The 18876-nt window shown below is 38.1% G+C and overlaps 1 protein-coding gene across 6 annotated transcripts in view; it reads right to left on the bottom strand.

Moving 5' to 3' along the window:
• The window catches only part of EPS15 (epidermal growth factor receptor pathway substrate 15), a 68175-nt gene continuing 49299 nt past the window's right edge, over nt 1–18876 (bottom strand). For 4 of the 6 annotated variants that reach the window (XM_026790471.2, XM_026790472.2, XM_074545804.1 and 1 more), the window contains 12 exons: nt 16320–16481; nt 15648–15845; nt 13582–13779; nt 12943–13017; nt 12515–12605; nt 11212–11247; nt 10227–10363; nt 8562–8631; nt 7281–7357; nt 6617–6779; nt 3780–3958; nt 1–1916 (listed from right to left, as the gene is read on the bottom strand). In XM_026790471.2, the coding sequence (XP_026646272.2) occupies nt 1770–1916; nt 3780–3958; nt 6617–6779; nt 7281–7357; nt 8562–8631; nt 10227–10363; nt 11212–11247; nt 12515–12605; nt 12943–13017; nt 13582–13779; nt 15648–15845; nt 16320–16481 (1533 nt within the window). In that variant the 3' untranslated portion in view covers nt 1–1769. Of the gene's footprint in view, nt 1917–3172; nt 3210–3779; nt 3959–6616; nt 6780–7280; nt 7358–8561; nt 8632–10226; nt 10364–11211; nt 11248–12514; nt 12606–12942; nt 13018–13581; nt 13780–15647; nt 15846–16319; nt 16482–18876 lie in introns of all 6 variants that reach the window. The other 2 variants (XM_026790473.2, XM_074545805.1) reach the window with 2 other exon arrangements.

The following is an 18876-nucleotide window of genomic DNA, read 5'->3' as shown; positions in this document are numbered from 1 at the left end:
TCACATTTATGTACTTAAACTTTATTTCTTCATAATTACAGGCTATTGTTAGAATTTTTAAACAAAAGGGAAGTCTATAAATAGAGGCTAATCCCACCTGAACAAGTTGTTTAAAAAAAAAAACCAACAAAACAAACAGTTAAAACTTCATAAAGTAATGCCATTTAGCTCACAGCAGTGGTTTGTTGGTAGTCTGAGTAAAAGTCCTATAGTCAGAGTCAGTAACATGAAATGTAACACCAAATGACTCAAAACTTTAAATCCCATAAAGGAAAGCAGGAATATATATATATAATATATACATATAATATTGTGTTGGTCCACTGAGTATACATTTTTAACAAAAGATAAGAAACTATGTAATCCAGTTAAGCATATGATTTGCAAGATTAGTGTACACTCATTACAAAGATGTATAAGATAAGTTATAACTATTTAATACTTGCAAAATTTTAAGTTACTTTTTTTTGAGCAGGTGTTCAAATGCTCATCTCCCAGTGCAAAAGAAAAACCATCCCAGTCAGGTTACTCATTTTTTCTTGAAAAATTGAAAACCCCCTCAAACTCGTGCAACAGCAGCATTGACAGGTAATGGGAAGAGCTTAAATATACTGAAGTGTGGCTGAGTTCTCCCCCTTTGCCCCAGTGCTTTGTGTTGAAACACTTCCATTTCCTCAAAAGAAATACCACAGGTTAAAAGTGCAAGAAAAAAACCCCTTCTAGATGTTTATGCTGCTGCCATCCATTTTTCTTAGATAGGGCACAAGATTCTTGTTTTTTGGAATTATTTTAATGAAACTGATTTTCCAAATAGAATTCATTCAAAATGAACAATAAGTTATTTTCATTAAGTTATTTTCATTAACATTCTATCAATCCTACTCTGACTCAGTGACCATTCAGAAATCATTCAGTTTAAGGTGCAACTATCAGTTGGCATTCAATAAATTACATATACAGAAAACAACTGTGGTTAAAAAAAATAGAAATCAGACTACCTGTTTTTTTCTTTCTAATTTCAATCCTATTTCAAATGGAACTCATTAGCTTGCCAGTTCAGCTGCATATTTCACAGGCAAATGTGGCTCAAAATAGCAGTGGGGTCTCACAATTTGACAGTCACCTTAGCCAACAGCAAATGCACATGAATTTTCAGTTTAATTTGCTTTATAAAACAAAATAACAGGTCTGTCTTAAAACCTATGATCATGCAGGAAAGGCAACAAATGTTTCAGAAAGACACACTCTTTCTGATGGAGATTTCATGAAGACTATGTTAAACCCAACATAAAATCTTCAATGAGGAGAAAAAGAATCTATATGCATACATATAAAATAAAGCACTCTCCAACTCTGGCATTACTAAAACCCCTTCAGAAGAAGAAAAGGTTTCCAGTGACTAACTGCTTGATGGGAGACAGTCAGCCATGACAGAATAATTGCTGTGTTCACTTTATGCTCAATTACCAACTGCTGATAGATTACAGTCAAACCCCAATCTCTCTAACTGCATTTTAAACTGATTTGCTTTCAGCTGGGAAAAGTACTTTGCTCTCCTGAAAACTTGAGAGAAATTGAATGCTAAACTTAACAATTATTCAAACAACAACCAAAAGGATTAAATTTAGCAGAAACATTCACATCACTTTCAGAAATTTAAAACCTTTCATAGTTTCTTGTATATATGCATTTTCTGATTAACATTTAAATAGGTTAGGTACTCAGGAAAGGGACAAAACAGTTTACATCAGATAATCTTATTCTAGACTTCATGCTTCTGATATTTCAGATTTACTGAGTGCAATAGCTAGTTCCAAGTCTTCTTGCTCTTGCTGTTTTAGTCTTGCCAATCTTTCTTTTTCTTCTCTCTCACTTTCTCTCTTAGCCCATTCAATCATGTCTTCCTCAGTAGAATACTGCAAGTTTAAAAGACAAAATAATACAGGTTAATAATACAGTGATAATTATTACTGTCCAAACAGTCAGTTTAAGGGACAATTAGTTTTTCAATAATTGTACATATTCTAGTCTTCAAATATTACTTGTTTTGTAGTTGTAATAGACTATATTGGATTAGTCTAAGGTTTAACTACTAAGAAGTGCACTGAAGCCATCAAAAGGATGTATTTTAATGAAATATGCCATGTTTCAAATTTCAGTATTAAGTTTCTAAAACGTTACTGAGCAGAAAGTGCTATAATTTAAATACAGTTTTATTTGGTTAAATACCAGTCCATACAAGAAAACCTTTGAATAAATCAGGAGAACATTTTGCAAAGCACACTCCTATTCACACTGTAGGCTGTCCTGATTTATCCTGCTTTCATTAGGGATGACTTTTCCAGGAGAAAATGACTGCAAAAATTTAGCTGTAGACTGACTGTTTCTGAATGTGCAGATGACAAATATTGCTGCCAAGAAGCAGCAAAATGATAAGGGTAACTGTGGAATTAGAAAGCTGGTAGTAATACAGAGAAAGGTCAGCATGATATTAGAGGGAAAAAAAAGAACAGATTATTTCCATGTATATTGATGAGAACTGATTGTGAACTAAATACCTCTGGTACAATGATTATAAATCAGAGAGAGCTAAGGGAATTATCTTAAATAAAACACAAAAGATTATGCTAAAGTCTCTTCCTAGCAAACATGCAGAAAAATGAAGAGGTAGGTGAAGCCCCTGTCCTCACGGATGTCCCAGCATTAACTGAAAGGGTTAGAGGTTAGAGACTCCAGATCTCTGCCCTGAGCTGCTCTTGGGGAAATAAAAGCAGAAACACCTCAGTTTTCTCCATGGTGCACTCAGTATTTTCAGTAACTGCAGCTGGAAAATAACACTATTTCCTTCACAAAGACAATAAACATTTTTGCCACTCCTCTCAAAGTGACTTCTCAGTCTCCCTAACTGCTGCCATGGATGGATAACCACATTTCAGAAGTTACCATGCTCCAAGACACACCAACCAGTGCAAGCCTACTTTGAGAGCCTGACAATCCTTAGTTTACTTCAATCAAGCATGGAGCTTATTAGGCCTGAACAGAGAGAGCAGTATGGTCAAGATACTGTAAATGCAAATTGCATTTAACAGGATTGAAAGTGAGATGGTGCCTTTCAAAACTTCTACTTGCAAAAGCTCAAAAGAAAAAAAATAATATATAGGCATGCACAAACCTTTAGATTTGCTTCTACTGCTTGGACACCACGACTTCTATGAAATGAATTCTGGTTATAAAGAGACACTTACTATTTTACTTCATTGTGCATAAATTTGGAATTTACTAACCATTCAAAACTCATCAGATTATATTTCATTAACATACACTGTTATGAGGCTGTTTATCAGTATTTCAGTACATTAAAATTATGACCAAACAGTTTAGTGGCAGTTAAATTAAAATCACATTTTGGTTTATTTTTAATTGGATAGTTAACAGTGTGCTTGTTATAGATTTGTAATTTAAATCTGCTGCACACATTGATAAAATGGATAATCCCTAGAACATAGATATTTTTGAAATCCTCTCCTCTAAAAGCTAGAAGGCCTCTATGAGAAAAGGCATAAAACCAATGCAATTTAAACATTAACTACAACATTTTGCAGCATTTTGTTTTAGGACAGCCTCAGCTGTAAACTAAATGTAAACACTGTTTTAACTAGAAGCAATATCCCTTGTGTACATGGGATTTGTTTTAATAATTTAAATTAGCCTGAAGACTTCAGTGTGAACATTTCAAAGCTGCTGTTATACTGAAACAAATGTAAAAAGTGTTTACTCACAGTACTGAAGTTTGCAAAATTGTTGGGGTCAGCCTCTTTACTGATGCTGGTGGGAGCAAATGGATCACAGAATAGATCTGCTTCTTGTTCTTTGGGCATGTCTGGGGTGGGGAAAGGCTGAAATGGATCGCTCGACTTAAAGGAATCTGAAGAGTCTATTTGATTGATAGGTCTTTTCCCTTAGATTAAAATGAATTTAAAATGAATTTCAGATAGCAGGTAACAACATGCCACAACTAGTAAAAAAAAAACCCCATTCAAAAGCTACTTAGAATGCAACCACTTCCCACAAACTAGTGGAGCTGTAGTTTCAGGGGAAGGGTTGCCAATTTAAAAAATGAGGGTACAGCCCACACTTTCTGAAAGGGTAATCAGGTAAAAAGGAACACATGTATGTTAATGAGTCAGGAACCCAGTTATATATAAATTAACTGCTTTGGAAAGAGAATTTCTAACAGTTCTGAGCACCTATTCTGTCAGCACAGTATTGTTTTCTGGTTATCAGCTGTCTTTGATCATTCCAGCAAGGCTCTTTTATTATTTCTTTGGATCAAGTTAGCACAATTTTCTTCAGAGAGCAGAAATACATTACATTTATAAGTTTTCAAAACACCATGTCCTCTCCCTATGCTAAGACCAGGAATTTCTGCAGTTTAAAACAAGGAGGATGATAACAAGCAACCACAGGCTGAGCTGCTTTGTTAATTCTTGCCTAAGAAGCTGCAAATAAACAGAACCAAGGACAAACCCCCACTTATTCTGTCGGGGTTTTTTCAGCTTAACCCCAGTCAACTTTCAACAGCATTGAGAACATTAACCCAATGACTTCCAAGAAGAGCTGAGCTGAATTTCACCCCACCACTCCCTCTGTAGGTTACTGTTTACACAAGAGGTTTCAGTGCAGTTTCCTGAATTCTGTGGTTCCACACTTGCAGTGGCTGTATTTTAGAACTCGCTTCTGTTTCCATTTCAGATAAAAACTACAGATTTGAACAAAGATGCTTATTAATTCACATAAAGTTTTTGAAAATTAACCTAAAATTACTTCATAAGAGGAAAAGAGATTCTCATTGGTCAATGATTTAGAGATTTGGAGAACATCCCCTGGGAAACATATGATTTACTTAGACATTTCCCTGCTAACCCTGCCATCTCTCTCACTGATGATGTTGTATCCATGTATCATTCTGCTGCCCCATCCCTGGAAGTGTTCAAGGCCAGCCTGGATGGGACTTTGAGCCCCCTGCTCTGGAGAAGGGGCTTGGAACTGAATGATCTTTAAGGTCCCCTATAGCCCAAACCATTCTATGATTTTACAGTTCTGTTATTCACAAATAATGCCTGCCTATTTCTTGAAAAATGTGGGACAAGCATCTCCAAATGACAACCAGGGAATTTTATTTCTGCATGGGAAGGGTTAATAGCTGTAAGAATACAAAATACACAATCAACAAATCTTCCCCAAAATCAAAAAATGGGAATGTTTATCAGTATCTAGAGAAGCAACAGAATTCAGAGGCAATAGCCCTTCTACACACTTTCCAGCAGAGAGAAGAACTACAAGAAAGATTTTCGGTATTTCATTGAAAAAGCATTCCATTGTTTCAAATCAAACCCAGGAAGTAATTAGAAGTAATTATATTTAAGTAAACAGATTTTATTTCTATTAGGAATATAATTAATTTGGAATGGTTATCAAGATAATCACATGTTTAGTGTGCATATCAAAACCACCTATTTTTTTCCCAATTATCTGTTGCTGAGGAAGCTGCTGCTCCACCCCTAGAAGCTTGCCTTCCAAAAGTGCACCATGTCACAGCCACTCCCATAGAATCAAGTCAGAAATCCTTTTTATGTTTAAATAAGGACCAACATCAAACATTCAAATTATCACCACTTGCCATGTCAGCTGTTTTAATATTATTTACTATGGAAATGATGACTTGCAAGGCATTAGCATGAACCAGATCTCACACCAACATTAAAAATCAAACAGCTGAGTTTAAACTTCAGTATGAGCACTCCTGTATCTACTGTGCTCCCTTTCTTTTGAGGAAAAGATGAATACAGGTTTAACTTTCATGCCAGTTTCTCAAAACACCTTAAAACACATCCCCTTAGTGTAACAGTGAAACAAATGATGCAGTAGAATTTTTAAAGACAATGAAACAGAGGACAGAAAATTTTAAAGGAATATTAGATTCTCCTATGTTTGCAAAACCAAATTGAGAGTGAGGAGCCTGTTGTAATATGGCCTTGCTGCAAGCACAAGAAGGTGCTGTTATGCATGATAATCATGACCTTTTCTGGAAAGCAGAGTGGTTTGTGCCATGGAACATCCCAGAAACTCCTCTGTCACTGAGGAGAAAACAGCCCAGGGAACTTGGCTTTATTACTGTTTCTGCCACAGACCTCTGGCAAGGCCACCTAGAAAAAGTTAACCTGAAAATCTATGCCAGTTCTTTAACCCTATTTAATTCATTTTCCATTAAACCCATCTGTGTTTGCAATGAACAAAGCACACTAAATTCTCACTTTAAGCATAATTTAATTCAAGATTCACAGTGTAGCACATTAGCAACGATTTAACTTGCAGCTATGCTGTGTTCTTGCACACACTTTTAACAAGTCTTTTTTCCTGTTTTCTAAATCCTTTGTGTCTTCAAACTCTGATGCCAAACACCATGCAAAACTTTCAGGAAACAATCAGGAACGGACTTGTTTCACATCTTGCTCGTTTATTTTAAATTGAGACCCTTTACCCTCCCCTCATGACTCCTCTCCCTCTGCCAACGTGAAGCAGCTGATTGTGAGCACATGTCAGTGCCAGCTCTTACCAGGTGGTGGAGGACAGGGCCTGGTGGGAGTTCCTGTCTTAGGGGGCAGTGCAGGAGGAACATCCTCATTTTTAGCTGGTGCTTCCTCAAACAAGTTTTTAGTTATGGTGACACTGCTTACAGAGCCTGATGTGGAAGAGCTAAAGGGATCCTCATTGTTGGCCTTCAAAAAGCAAAACAGCAACACACACATTTTCAGTGCAGTGCTACCAGATATTCTCTTCAATAATATAGTATTAAATCAGAACTGAAAGTTTGGACTAAGGCTAAAGAAAATACTTTTGTTTGTTTTCACAAATATCCACATACTCCAGAAGATTGAACAGCAAGAAAAATCAGGAACAGTTACTGTGTATAACACTATAAAGTTGAAAGCAGTTAATCATGCAAAAGTAATACTTTTGCTGCTAAAATCAGCAAATTCACAAATAAATAAATAAATTACAGCATCACTGGAAATAGAGAGAAAACACTTATCAAGCCAAAAAGATTACATTGCATTCTTCACAGAATTTCAGAACAATTTGCTATCAAAACCTCTTTTTCGAGCAAATCAGCCATTATAAATGTTTAGTAGTGGCAAAACTGTAATGAAACTGAGTAAGCTTTGCCTTGTCACTGCAGTTTCATGGATTTTCTGTGAGCAGCAGCAGCTCCACATTACCTTGGACAGCGTGCTGAAGTCAGCAAAGCCACCTTCAAAGGATTCACTTCCAAACAGGGAGGCAAAGGGGTCTGTAGCTAAATACACAAATCAAGCCAAGAATAAAATTAAAACTTAAAAAAAACCAGACTGAAAAGAAAAATTCCCACTACTATTACTACTAAATGGCAACTATTATATATTTTGCAACTTAAAGTAATTCAAGTGAGGTATTTTATGTGGTGAGTGATTCAATTTGTTAAGTAACTTTTTCAAAAACTTTAAGTGTCAAATTCCAATTAGGAACAATAAATGTCCTGAACAAGAAATAATTCAAAAGAAATACTGGTAAGTTTTCCTACATAAAAAAATATTAAATTCCACTGTAAGTATCAAATAAGCATACTACTGGAAATGTTCTACTGGGATACATGTATGTATACACACAGAGGTGTTTTTTGTGTGCATACACCCATACATATACAGACATATATATATATATATAAATTTATGTGTGTGTATATATATATATATGAACATGAACCAGAGCTCTTTTCTGACTGCAGACCCCCTTGTGGAATCAAGTACCTGAACCTCATATCATCCCAGTCTAATTCAACAGTACCTTTTCATTCTCATGTGCCTAAAATATGTGAAGCTGCTACTGTACAATAGAGCAGGAAGTGCCATACTCATTTCTGCATCTCTAAAAAACACCATTTTTGCCCTAGAACTAAAATGAACAGGTTTACAATACAAAATCACACATAGACTCCTGTTTTGGATTATCACTTGTCAGTGCAGTTTAGGAAAACAGGAGTTGAGAGCCTTCCCTAAAACATCTTTAGCTCTCAGATGAGAGAGGGTCACAGAAGGAGCAAACCTGAGCAGTAAAAAATTTCAATGGAGGAGTTACTGTATTCCACACCTACTCCTGTGGTGCAGAACTATCCTGATGTCACTTACACAGTAACATGAAATCCCTGAAAAGAACCCTAATGGGAAGCAGTACAGACCATGCAAACAGCCCAAACACTTAGATCAGGAACTGCTGCAGTTTTAATAAAGCAGAGTTTGTGTGGAATCAGTGTTCAGTGACACACACTACAGATAGAGTCAATTTTGGGTTATAAACGTCCCCCCTGAAAACAGGCACCTTATGTCACACTTTTTGGGAAAATTCAGAACACATGGGAAATTCCTATAATGCTCTGCTGCAAATTCAGTTAAAAGATTAGAAACAAAAGCCAGCAAAAGCAAAAATAAAACCCAAGAAGCTTGATATGTACAATCAACTTTTACCTAGATCATTTGATGTAGTGACAGTGGTTCCACCAGGAGCAAAAGGGTCATTCTTCTTTGATATCTCTGTCTAAAATAAAAAATTCCTTTGGAGGGAAATTTGTTTTCAGCTTAAAAGATTCTTCAATCTAAGAATACAGTCACCATTTATTTTAGTTTAGAAATTGTAAGATAACACATTCTGGAAATAGCTTTTATCAGCACCAGTAAACAAGCCTATTAACAGAAACTCTTCCTCTCTGTTTTGATTAATACTTTGAAAGGATAGAAACAAGGTACAATATGGGCAACATAACTGGTAACAGCTAATGCAACAGTCAGCAATATCTACTGCTCATTTTGGTCTCAGGTTTCTACAACCAGAGCCATCTTCAAGGAGATCAAAGATTTCAACACTCCAGAGAGGTGTGGAAAAGCACTTAGGATGAATGCATAACTTCAGTTCTGAAGGACAGATCTCAAGGATCCACTGCTAATCCCACACCACAGCTCTGACATCCCTGGCTTTTTGTTCCTTAGGACTGTAATAAGGTCAAGAATTGATTACATTAGAACATCAAGACTTTGAAAAAGATATGAAAAAGTGTGCTGAGTACTACAAACTGTAGAAATCTGATTTTTCTGAAGGCTGTGGTGTGTAACAGGACCTTGAGATCTGCACAATGTGCACACCATGGGCAAGGGCAGCACCACCACTGCCAGGTGCAGTTGATTTCTCACTCTTGGCTGCTGTGGGTCTACCCCAGGTACACTCTACAGCCACTTAACTTGCTTCTTAACCCACATGTATCTGAGCTTTGTATATGTCTATGCATGTTTAATGTTTTACACAAAGCTGGAAGTGAGGCATGAACAGAAACAGCACTGAAAGGAAAGGAGATGGCAAAAGAATGGAGACAAAGCTAATGCATGAAGAATTTCAGCTGCTTAAATTGTTTGTCTATCAGCTTTAAGTATTACATATCCAACAAGTTCTAGTCTATAGCAGAGAGAATTTTATGTCCAACTCTACCTTATTAAAGGCTCAAGAGTATTCAGTCACAGCTCATTTGTAATGTGAGCTAAAAGCTAGACTGAAGTAGTCCTGAAAGAGGTACATTCAGTAGGCATCTCCACATTACAAGAGACCTTTGGTGATTCTTTTTTAAAAAACCCAAATTGCACCAAAACCTAAACATACACTTATAGAAAAATGTGACCCTTCTGAGGGGAAACCCCACACACCACATCAGATTTCAGATAAAATACAGCACATAGTTCTTGATCTTATAGAGTGTGGAGAAAAAAAATCAAGTGTCTGAGCATAACCTGGTGAGGCTGATCCTGACTTTCTTTCCATTTATTATGTCCCACCAACTAATAGAGTTGTTGGAGAGCTATAAAGCTTAACAGAGCTTAAGTCATTACTGTCAAATGCTCTTAGCTGTGGAGCAATGAAGATCCACAATTGAATATTTTAAAAATGTTTTTATTTTTACTTCTATTTCATCTGTGACTATTTCTAGAAAATAGGACACAAAAAGACAAGACAGAGCTGGGGGATCAGAGGTAACCTTTATATGATTTCTGAATATCAATTTTTTAAAGCACGTCTAAATGTACAAAACAGGTAATTTTATCCAAATCACACAGAGAAAGCAGCAAAAGGTGTGAGACCAGACTTACTGTGGTATTATTACTGTTGTCTGCAGAACTAAATGGATCAGGGCCAGCAGTCACAAAGGGGTCGGTGGAGGATTGCTTGAAGAAAGAATCAGCTGCAAAAGGGTCTGAGCCTTTGAAGGGATCACCACCAAAGGGATCTGAAAAGCAAACATCTCCCTAATATTTCTGCTTGCTTTACTTAGTTGATATCTTAAAAACTAAACAATGTATCACCTTTTTTTCATACTGCTGCAAAGTGACACATTTAAGCCCGAGGACCTTTGAAGTAGGAAATTGGCCTGTGAATAATTTGTATTCTGTGATTCAAAATATCAGACAAGGCAATGTTTTCTGCACATCATGGAAACAGAAGTTCCAGAATCATCTCAGCATATTGGTTCTAAAACCAGGCCCCTAAAAATGAAGCATTTTACAAAGCCTAACGCTCCTAAGAACTCTCCTGCCCTCCTCTCCTGCACTTCCCAAGCCCAATGGATGTTTCTTATTTGGCACTTGGTGCTCAACCCTATTTTACTATTGCTTTCCCACTGGTTATTTGGCTTTTTTGCCACCAGTAACTTCACTCAGGACCAAGCAAAAAGTCCAATGACATTGCCCATAGAGCTGATCTAAACAGAGACTTCCCACCAGTTCAATACTTGACTCTAAAGGAAGTTGGTATGTTAAGAGCCTTTAAAAGAGCACAGTTCTAGTACTTTGCAAATAAAACAGGCAGCAAGTGTTTGGGGCTTCTGTTCATCACCTTCACATACTTAAATCTCAGCTAAGGAACCTCCAAGAAGAGCCAAATTCACTGGCAATGGACTTCTCTGAAAAGCTTTTACACAAGTGGCTTTTACACAGGTGCTAATGTCACACATATATTCTATCACAACCTTTTGTGGCATTTCCACCTACTTCTTTTCTCTGAAAGTGGTGACAATTTTCCCCACTAGCAAGAACCATTTAGAAAAACAAACACATTATGAGTTATAAAGTTACTTACCAATTTTTCCAAAAGGGTCATCTTTGAAGGGATCACCTATTCAAAAGAAAAGCAAATATTCATTAAAGAGCTTATTACCATCATGAAACACACAGAGAATCAGCCATCTCCAAGCTGCATTTCCGTTGGCTGTTGTCCACAAACACCCACATTCTGCATTATTACCACTGCAGTAATTCAGGCCAGCTACTGAGTCCCAGGTTTATTTAATTGTCACACACACCGTGGATGGCAGCTCCTAAGTGTTCACTTCAGTACTGGATGCATGATCCCAACTCATTTCTACTTTCTCATGTTCATCTGAGAGATAGATATCCTGTCTCTTAGCTGTATCTACTCCTGAATATACTGAGTGCTCAAAGCCTAAAAGTTTGGTTCTTAACAGACAGACCTTTCCTCTTCTGAAAGAAAAGCCTTGTCTTGTGCTGTAAGACCACTTCAATATAAACAAAAATCAAGCAGTATCTACACAGAAACATTCAAGCTGCTTTAAATGAGTTTAATTTATTCATAAAATATTTAATCTGCACTGACATTCTTTCAGAAGCCAAGTGATCTGAAACAAATTTAGCTTATTTTCCTTTCAAAGCAATACAAGCTAAATTGATCAGACCATGTTGATCTGAAAGGGTGTAAAATCATATTAATGTGGCTGAAAACATCTGCTTCAGCAGTTAATTCAAAATAACTCCCCTCTCCCAATTGGTTCCATACAGGCAGATCATTCCTTCCATAAAAAATAAGAGCAGAGCAACATCATTCGTCAATGGCAAGTTCTTAAAATAAAGCCCAGCACTTCCACAAGATGAACAGATGGTGCAGCTCCGCATTACCTTGTTCTGAGAGCCAAACTCCCCAGAAGTAGGCCACAGCCATTCATTCTGAACCACCCACACCCTCCCCAGAGCAGAGCCCAGAGAACCCTCTGCTGACCTCTGTGCACTGGGGCTGTCACTCAGATCACTGACACCACACACACCACAAGCCTGCCCACACCTCTGCAGCCAAAATGCCACCAGGGCAGAGGCACGGAGGGGATGGGGAAAAGTCCTCAGGAGGAGCAATGAGGGAAAGGAGACATTTTCAGAGCTCATTAGGAAGTCCAGCTGAAGGAAGGAGAAACACCCCAGAACTCTCATTTCTATCACTTCTATTTCTGTAATGCTATTGGCTCCAGGCTCCTGTCAGCCACACATCCTCGGATTTATTCTATAAAGAGCAGTCTCAAGGTGAAGATGAGTCTGATGCATTCACACAAAATCTGTTTCTGCAAATCTGCACTTGGAGAGAAATATTTACTTACTGCCAACAAAAGGGTCAGACTGGAAGAACTCTAAGCTGGCTTCAGAAACTAGATCAGGCAAGGGATGAGACTCAGCATCAAATGGATCTTCCTGGGCAATGCAGACAGAGAGAAACACATTAAATTTTAAAGACTTGCAAGGATGGAAAACACTTATGTCACCTCCTGTTACCATTCAGTGGTTTCTTAAAGCTTAAGGCAAAGAGACAGCCAGAATTCTATATAATTCATCAATGGAGATCCAAAATATTGTTCAACAACCTGCCTGCTACACAAGATGAAATGTTTTCAAGACATCACACTAAACAAAACCAGTAGGAAGTGACAATTATTCCTCTATTGTTGTATGATCATCATGCAAACCTGAAACAGTTTAACCAGGATTTTTTTAACCTACTTTTTCCTCCCCCAAAGCTGAATAAACTCACTTTTTTGGTGACAGTTGCAGCTGGGGTCTCTTTCTCTTCTCCTACAGAGACTGCTGTTTCAGGACTATTCCTTATCTGTACAAGGGTAAAGCAATTCACCATAAATAAGTAAATACAAGACTGCACAATAAAATTTTAAGTTTTAAATAGAATCATACAATATACAAAAGCATACTTCAAGAGGTTCATGCTTATTATAGCCCATACTTTAGTGTTTCATAAACCCTGTAAAAGTTTTTCAAAAAATAAATCAATCACGAATCTACTGAGACATAAGGAGGAACGTTCAAAGCAAGACAGTTTTAGATTTTCTATACTTTTCCTTATTCTGCTCTCTTTGCACCAAATGGAGATAGCTGCTCTCCTTTAATGTTAAGTCTGCTATTCAATTTATGATATTTTACTTTGGAAATAAATACAGAGAAAAAAAATGTCACTGCTACTTTCCAGGCAGACTAAAATTACCCCCTTTTCTGCTTATGAACTTTCAGATACGTGGAAACACAGTCCCTCAGAAAAACACCCTGAAATTTCAGTGGTGCAAATGTTTAAAAACATAATCAATCTTGGTACATTCTTAACTTATTCCAACTTCACAGCTGCAATGCATCGTGATCAAGCAGGCAAAACACTACTCACTGGAGACACACAGTTTGTTTGTTCCTCTTCTGCTACACTTTCCCTCTCAGCATTCTCATTAAGGTTTGCAGTTTCACTGCTGCTGTTGCTAAGACTGGAATGATCCACAGTTCCATTAACAAGTGTACTATGGGGCTGAGAGTGCCAGCTAAATTGGTTATTTTCCAGTTCTTTCAGCTCAAGAAGCTTTGTCTGCACCTGTAAACAGAAATAAATGTATTAGCATCAGTATGGCAGCACATGGAGGCCAGTAAATGTCATATTTCCTAAATGCATATTTCCTAAATATAAGGTGGGTGATAGATGTCTGAAAATATTCTTTTCAAAAGCTAATATAATAAAAACCTGTTCTGTCAATCAAAGGGGGAAATTTGAGAGATAAGCAGAAAATTTATTTAGAAGAAGTGCAGACTGGTTGAAGGACACACCTTTTGCCAAGGAAGAAGACTCTGCCACTGGCAACACCAAGACTTGCTGCTATTCAAACTCATCAGGAAAGTTGCAAAGGTTTCAGGGTTTTTTTGTTTGTTTAGTTTTGCTGGGGAGTTTTGGTTTCTTATTTTTTTTCTTATTTTTATTTTGGACTGGGGTTTGTGTGTGTGTGTGTGTGTGGTTTGGGTTTTTTTCCTAGATTATGTATTTGCAATTTCCTTAAACTCCAAATTAAAAAGGCTTTATCAGAACTCTCATCTTCCAAGAAGGAACATTATGATTTCATTATCATCTCCCACATGACTTCTGAAGTCTACAAAAGCCAAGTATATCTTCCTAAGCAGACACTTAAATTCATCTGTTATTATTTCAGCAATATGATTAATGCAGTGCCTTAAAGCAAACATTTACAACCAACCTGCCAGTTATGAAGGAATTACTGGATCTGGCAGGTTATGCAGAAGAATAAACCTAGTCCAGATATTTGGGTGCCTAAATCCCATTGAACCCTGCTAGGTCAGTGACCTAATAGAGTTATTGGGGTGTCAGCAAAGACACCACCAGGTGCCTTTCAAGTTATCTGACCTCAGACCAGCCATTAGATAATCTTGCCTAAAGCACCAAAGCACCCACTGTTCCTTATTTAGGAGTCAAGAGCAATAAAGTCAGAAGTACTGTTATAAAACCTAGTAAAAAAATTGTCTGTAGTACAGTCAAGCATAACCACTTATATTATCAGTCTCAAATCTGTTCATGGCAAGCACCCCTTGCCATATAAAAACACTGTAGTGGTATAACCTCTCCACCTGTGATGGAATGATGAAAAAATCCACTTGTTTACTTCTCAGTTTCTAAACTAAAAGCCATATTTTAAAATTATGGATGTTGTAAGACTCGTTAGCAAGTTACGGATGTGAATTGTGTGAAATGACCAACCCTGAGGTCAGCCATTTCTAGGGTTTCAAAGGGAGGCTTTGCCTTTTGTTTTCAACCTGGTACCAGTGTGAGTGGCTAATACACAACACAGCTGGCAACAGGGAAGGAGAGCCATGAGGAAAGGGTGTGCAAGCTCAGGCATCACCAAAGTTATAACAAATCCCTGATTACAGAGAGAAACTGAAAGTGTTGGTGCAACAGCAGCCACTTCAAAGCACAGGGCTCTCTCCCTCTCAGGGTCTCATCTTAACTCAATTTCTTCTTCCACCCACCTCACTTTCCCCCCTCAACAATGCACTAAGTAAATGCTATCAGTGATTTTATACTGACTTCACATCAATTAAAGAATAGTGAGAGCATGCCCCAGACCGTGGAGGATGAAAACTTCAATAACTACTGGACACAGAGAATTTAAATCTGCATCATCCATTTTTCATTCACTACATTATGACAAATTATTTATGGACTATAATAAATTAATCCCTTTGATTAATAAAAGACCATGAAGTATTTTGAGTGACTTAAGTCAGCCTCTAAAAATCCTAACAACTACCAGCACAGACTACATGTGTAAGTAACTAAAGACAAGAGCAAACAGTGAAGAAAAAAGGAAACAACGCCTTCCCCTTAAGGCAAACCACACTAAAGGTTTCCAGCTTAAAATATTTTTGGGGGGTGGGTCTTTCACACTGCCTTACTGAATTGATTTCCTGTTGTGAATCCTGCAGATGTTGCTGAAGAGGTCCCAGCTGTGCTTTCCCAGATTCTATGCAATGTTCAAGCTCTGCAGTTTCTTGCTGCAGGCGACTCAGCTCCTCTTGGGCTTTGGTCAGTTCATCTTCATAGGCTGAAATCTTTGATTCCTGGCTTGTTATTTCAGCCTTCAGCATGGCAATCTAAAGCATGAACAGTATTTCAAGTCAAAAAAAAAGCAATCCCAAAACCCACAACCAAAAACCCGCACAATACTTCCAAACACACCCAAATACTATTATTTATGACCAGAAAAGAAAATCTCATAGCTATTGCAGAGGTTATAGATAATATCTGAATAAACAGTTAATTTTCTATGGGTCTCAATAAGAACAGAGCATTTTAGCTGTTCTTCTGACCAACACAGATATTTCTGCTTTAAACCTTATTTGTGTACAAGTAGATCTCAATATGTTTGTTGACACACTGACACTAAATTAGGAACACTGAAGCAAGTGATGTATTTCCTATGCTCTGTTGGTCACAAAACCTTGACACTCAGGCTATTTATTCATTAATGCTTTTTTTCCTGCCCCAACAACTGGAACTCTGCAAGGCTGAGTTCTTCAAGACAAGGCATTTATGCTTCCCCAAGGGCACTGGCCACCAGACCTTACCAAATGGGCCTCCTCTGCACACTTCTGCCTGATGTCATTAAGTTGTTCTTCCAACTTGGCCTTCTGCTCATCAAGATCATTAAGGGTTTCCTGTGCTTCCTGTTTCTGAGCTTGCAGCTTCTGCAGATTACTGCTCTCCCTCTTTACTTCATCCTGGAGATCCTGAAATAAAACACACAGCTTGACATTTGTTCCCTCTCTCCCTTTAACCACTGAATTCCACAGTACAAACTGCAGTGCTAACCCAGATTTCAAAGCACTAACAAATTATCTTCCAGAAGCCTGCATGGATACCAGACAAGCAAGAACTCTGAGATTCTAATTCAACGACATAAAAATAATCAGCTTGTTTGCCTTTGCTTTTCTTCAGTAAAACAAATCTCACTGAAGTGTTGAGATCATACACATGAACTGTATCCCTCACACAGAGGTCAGGTTTTCATTGTGAATTTCAAAGTTGTCTTTATTCAGGCTGCTACAGTGTCTCTGCCCTGTGCTTTAGCACTGTGTTTTCAGTTTTATGTTTGAGTTTCTTATTAAGAACATGGACCTGCTGGAGGGAGCCCAGAGGGTCCATGAAGATGGTCAGAGGGCAGGAGCACCTCTGCTATCAAGACAGGCTGAGAGAGCTGGGGTTGCTCACCCTGGAGAAGTGAAGGCTCCAGGGAGACCTTAAAGCCCTTCCAGGAATGAAAAGGAGCTCACAAGAAAGTTGGAAATGGACTTTTTATCAGGACAGGGCACAGGACACTGGGAATGGCTTCACACAGGTTTAGATGGGACATCAGTAAGCAATCCTTTGCTGTCAGGGTGGGCAGGCCCTGGCACAGGTTCCCAGAGAAGCTTGGCCTGCTCCATCTCTGGAAGTGTCCAAGGCCAGGTTGGATGGGGCTTGGAGCAACCTGGGACAGTGGAAGGAGACCCTGCCCATGACAGGGGGCTGGAATGAGATGGGCTTTGAGGCTCCTTCCAACCCAAATCATTCTGGGATTTTGTCATGACAGAAATCCTTTATTCTGCTCTTTCCCCCTTCAAAAACACAAGGCCAAAAATAGGAACTGCTTTTTGGAGCATGGTGAAAGACCATTAACCCAAATGCACTGCCTCCTAGGGCACTCCTGCCCACAATTTTGCAAGGATCAGCCAAAATCTTATTTTCTGTGCACCACTATATGTAAAAAATGCAGATTTCATACACAATAATATGGAACATTTTGATTTATGAAAGAGCAGCAAGTATGTGTCTTGTGTTTTAAGTGGCATCATAAAATAATTACTTAATTTCTGAGCAACAGGAATGGTTATACCTCAACAAGCTGCAGAGACAACACTGAAAAACATGTCAAGGAAAGAATTTAGGAAGAAGAAAGAATTGTCAAAGTCAGGAGGAAGAGATAATACAGGGAGATCAAAAAGGATTAATCCAAAAGGAAAAGTATTAGATGAAAAGAGAAGATTGCAGCCTTTCTGAGAAAATACAGCAATTTCAGGAAGAATCATCAGCAACAGTAAAAAATGAACAGAGAGGAAAAAAAATTAGAGAGGATAAGAAAGCAAGCAGACATGAAATTTTGATTAGATCATACATTTGTGTGCTGCTCTAAGCTACAATCCTGCTCTCCTTTTCTAGGGGTGTTTTGTTTGGGTTCTTTTTGGTGAGGGAGACAGTTTATCCATGTGTTGTGTTCTAACACCTCCACATAAGGAGGACAAAAAGCCAGATAGCAATAGAAAGGCATATGATGCAGCAGTCAGATGCTGGGGAATTAGGTAACCTCAAGACAACTGGAGGGCTACCCAGAGATACATCACAGATGGTTTTACCTCAAAAATCAACCACAAAACCATGCAAAAAAACTCCCAAACCAAACCACAAAAAGCCCCCCACAAAACTCCCCCAAATCAAATCTGAATTTCAGTGAAGAGTATGTCAGTATACAGCAGTCAGACTAGGAAAAATACTGGTTATTTCTAACCCAGGAGAGAAAAACCAGTGTGCACACAAAAAGCTCTCAGAGCAGCTACTGACTTGGATAATTGGGACACTCTTGATCCATTCATTTTCACATGGCTTTGAAAAGCAAGGATCAGCTGACAGTTAACAGAAGCAGTGGAGGAAAAAAGTAACAGCTTAAAGAGACTTCAGCCTCCTTTCTCCTAGAGGAAGCAAGAATTCACATCCACACAAGCTAAATATAGATCATCTCCACTTTTGTCTGTCCTAGGCACAGCAGTAGAAAAGCACTGAAGAGACCTAACTAAGCTTGATGGCTGCCAGAAGAGAAAAGAAGGAAAAAAGCCCAACCAAACCCAAAACCTGTGGTGGTTTTTGTTCACACATGCACCTAACCTCTCCAGAATTAAAGGCTGCAGTAGATACAACACACAAAACTGGCTATCATACTCAAAGATGCCTCTTCATGAATTAAACCAGGCTCCAATTAAGCTTCAATTTCAAAGAACACCCTTCAGCATGGAAGCAGCATCTTAATGATCAAGCACTGAATGAGATTTTAAATGAAAACCCCTAAGATACTTGAGGTGTTACAAAGTGCCA

This window comes from Zonotrichia albicollis, chromosome 8 (genome assembly GCF_047830755.1).
Source record: "Zonotrichia albicollis isolate bZonAlb1 chromosome 8, bZonAlb1.hap1, whole genome shotgun sequence".
NCBI classification, from domain to species: domain Eukaryota; kingdom Metazoa; phylum Chordata; class Aves; order Passeriformes; family Passerellidae; genus Zonotrichia; species Zonotrichia albicollis.
Note: the sequence above shows the minus strand (reverse complement) of the source record. Positions and strands in the feature narration are given on the sequence as shown.